General features: G+C 42.3%; 2 protein-coding genes across 2 annotated transcripts in view; one reads left to right on the forward strand and one right to left on the reverse strand.

Moving 5' to 3' along the window:
- The window catches only part of LOC115232995, a 4,738-nt gene extending 3,173 nt beyond the window's left edge, over positions 1-1,565 (reverse strand). Inside the window, exons 1-3 of the mRNA XM_029803196.1 lie at positions 1,439-1,565; positions 356-780; positions 7-292 (exon numbers count right to left, since the gene is read on the reverse strand). Of these exons, the coding sequence (XP_029659056.1) occupies positions 7-292; positions 356-777 (708 nt within the window). The 5' untranslated portion in view covers positions 778-780; positions 1,439-1,565. The remainder of the gene's footprint in view (positions 1-6; positions 293-355; positions 781-1,438) is intronic.
- The window catches only part of LOC115233002, a 110,825-nt gene that overhangs the window by 43,540 nt on the left and 63,768 nt on the right, over positions 1-3,517 (forward strand). The gene's annotated exons all lie outside the window — the stretch shown is intronic.

The raw sequence follows: 3,517 nt of genomic DNA on the forward strand, positions 1-3,517 counted from the left end.
CGGCATTCTCACCATGCAGCCGTATCGCTCGAACTTGCACTGCACCAATTCGTCGGGATCGCCGCCGTAATCGTTATCGGCGATCGTTGCGGACGCGAGACCGTCACTGATGTCGTTTACGGCTTGGAACCTGTCTTTATAGATGCAAAACTTTTCGTGAATGCTACGTCGCCATGGCACCGTTTGTACCTTGCAACCCGCTGCGGTATACGTGCACTCTACCAAATCATCATGACCGTGATGAAGATCGGTCGGCATGTGCTCCTCCTCCAAATGCGGTCGAAACTGACACCTGAAATTATAATTTTAAAACGATTAACGTGACATTGACGGTAAAAATAACTCGAACCTTTACCTCGACTCATGTAGTACGCGCAAATGCTCCGGTATCTTCACCCAGCATCCTAGATGAGAGAACGAGCACGATTCGAGCTGTTGATTTTCCAACGGTACGGGCGGTTCCCAAGCCCTTTTCTCGCGATCCAGGAAGTCGTTCATCGACGGCGCGCTGGGATTATGATCGTTGTACGATCGCGATGGCATGGGATGCGGCATGTAGTGTGTCGGCGGTAGTGCGTCTGTCTGTAGCGGCTGAATCTCCACATCCAAGGGCGCCTTGCATGTGGGACAGCCGTAGTAGTAGGGCTTGCAACGATGGCACACGGTGTGCCCGTTGACGCACGAGTACCGAGGCGTGAGTTCCATTTCCATGAGGCAGATGGGACAGAGTCCCTCGGTCTTGAAGCGCTCGTAGAGATTCGGATAGAGCGTGTCCATGACCTATCGACGAGGACGGTTATTTAATGCCTTCTATCCTTAGGGCTCTTTAGGTCTGAGATTGAGACGAATCTACTTTAGCGGGGAAAAAAAAACCGCTTTATTCCGCTCCTCCGCTACTATCGCACGAAGAGATGAAGAGAAATTACTTCGCGCTTTCTTTACCGGCTCGCAGGTGGTCCACAGTCCAAGTTGCTCTTTTGCTATGAAGATTTATGTGCAATTCAATATAGAATAATGGAGGACTTAAGAGGCGGAGGGTCGTGGCTAAAGTGCAAATAGGATTAGGACGAATGCGAATGGAAGTGCGCTCGTTCAGATGCGATCGATTATTTAATCAAGTGTGTGCTCATCTTGAATTTTATACCTGATAACGGTCACGTGAAGAAAACACTCATCGTCAGCCATTCAAATGACATCCGCAGACGCGTATTATTACGGCACAAATAAATCCACAAGTTCTTAACATTTTTAAAATAAAACTTAAATATTAATAGCTTTAAATATTAATTTGTTTTTGAAGAGAACGAATTTTATAAATTGCGGATTTAATTATTCTGGTTACACATTTCAGAGCCATTTATCGGCGTGTCATAATTCGTCGATTTCTTTTTTATGCTAATCACTAGATTATAGTTATAATATTGGAAATATTACTTACCTTATTTAGTTATCTTCCATTCGAGACGACGATAGAGGTGAGAATCATGTACGAGATGGGGAGCGGAAAAAAATAGCTAGTGCGACACGTATACTTCCGAAAGTACGGGCGTCGTATGTCATCGTCTGTCACCGTTCCCTTATCTGGCGAGACCGATAGCATGACTTTATCTGATAAAACGTTTCGCTCATGATAGGGATTCCGTTTCTACGTTTCCTTGCGACAGAGAAAACGCTGGCTGGGGGAACAATATGCTTCGAAAAAGAAAGGGAGGGAGAAAAAAAATGTGTCCTCTCGTTGCTATGCACTTCGCGTCATCGAAAGGTAACCGCCGCTGGTATTTATTATGCTCGTACATATGCGCGTGAAAAATTGGAAATATAAGGCGGGTGTGCTATTTTGCTGGCGGGTCGTTTTGCTTGCTCCGTGTCTGGAATTAATTAACGATCATTCATACGGTCTCTGCGCGTGATATTATACGGGATGTCACAGAGATTTCTCGCTCTCTTTTTCACGCACGGGTGCCTCGACCAAATTAGAATTGATATCATCTTCTCGGAAATACGAAGACGCCGGTAAAAGATCGACTTGAAATTATTCAAATAGTCCGTAGATAAAATGCGGGAAATCCGAGACACCATGTATATGTGTATGAAAAAAATCGCGTTTTTATGTCGCTGTCAGACGAGTTATAACGCGCGATGGATCTTCATCGCGAGAGTGGGATCGCACGCTCGTTAAGCGGTGACGGCTAATTATACATGAAAAATCGACAACGTGCTTGTGTGTAATACGTGCGCGCGCGTTACATATCGAATAATTCCGCCGCGATAATCTTCAAATTAAATCTATACATTTAGTTTTCGTATCTGCATACATCATTGCCAAGATTTCGCTGATACTGCATTATTTAATCTTAAACGCGGTGAGCCTGATAGCGTTATCTCTCTGCGGGATTAATGTAATTTGCAAACAGTGAGATACACAAGTGTTTTAACAGCAGTTATTAAAGTGAGCAAGAGAATACCGGTATCCGAAAATTGAAATGGATTTTCCGCATTTAATGAATACAATTTCGATGGATAATTGAAAGCCGCAACCACTCTCTTAGAGAAGTATTATCGAATAAATTAATTGAATGGTTACATCGAGATTTGTTCATTATCGTCATAGGGCATGTATATCTCGTTACAATAGCGCGGCTAATGAATCTTCAATCGCGTTTTTGATGGAATCAAACAGACACATTGTTAGTTAATATTGTGCAAAGCGATTTTGATGAGAGAAGTTTGATAAAATTTTGATAAAAATGTTTATATGATATTATTATTCATAATTGTTACTGTTTACGATAAGAAAGAGATAAATATCAGATCGTTTAAAAAAAAAAAGAAAATTTAGATTACTCGATTTTTTAGCAAACATCGCGCGAATATGTGCGAATAACGAAACCAGATACTTTCGTATGATATTCCACACCGGATCTCGTAACGACCGTCCCTCATTTGAATCCCCGCGTGAACGTCGCATCAAAGATACGACCGAGCGACCCCGTGTCTCTGCCACGAGGGTAATACTTGCTGACCATAAGTCACTTATGTAAATCTGCGAGATGGAAATACGCAACCCACAGTGATGGCATAGTGACTACGAAGAACCCCAAATTGAATGCAATATTCAACATTCCGTAACGATTTCAGTTGTTTACAATAGTAATGGTTTAAGAATCATTTCCCAGCATCTTTGTAAATAATTTTAAAAAAACTGCCGTTAAAGTGATAGCAGAACTTGTTAATGACGTGACAATATTTTTTAACCGCTTATTAATTTGTCTATCGTTTATCGCTTATTTAGATTCACGCAGAATGTCAGTCAGTAATGCGAAGATCTGAGAGGATGTTTAATAAATTTTTCTTGTGCCACTCAATTCACCCTCTACCGTGACAGGGAGACAGAAAGGTATTGAGAGAGTACGGATACGGTACCGAGGAAAAACGAGACGAAATAAGTTCGCGACGGCAGCTCAGTATTCAAGCACCCTGAGCCTCTTTCAAGACATCAATTTATTCCTGCTGCCCT

Source organism: Formica exsecta, unplaced genomic scaffold (assembly GCF_003651465.1).
Source record: "Formica exsecta isolate Colony F162 unplaced genomic scaffold, ASM365146v1 scaffold155, whole genome shotgun sequence".
In the NCBI taxonomy this organism is placed as follows: domain Eukaryota; kingdom Metazoa; phylum Arthropoda; class Insecta; order Hymenoptera; family Formicidae; genus Formica; species Formica exsecta.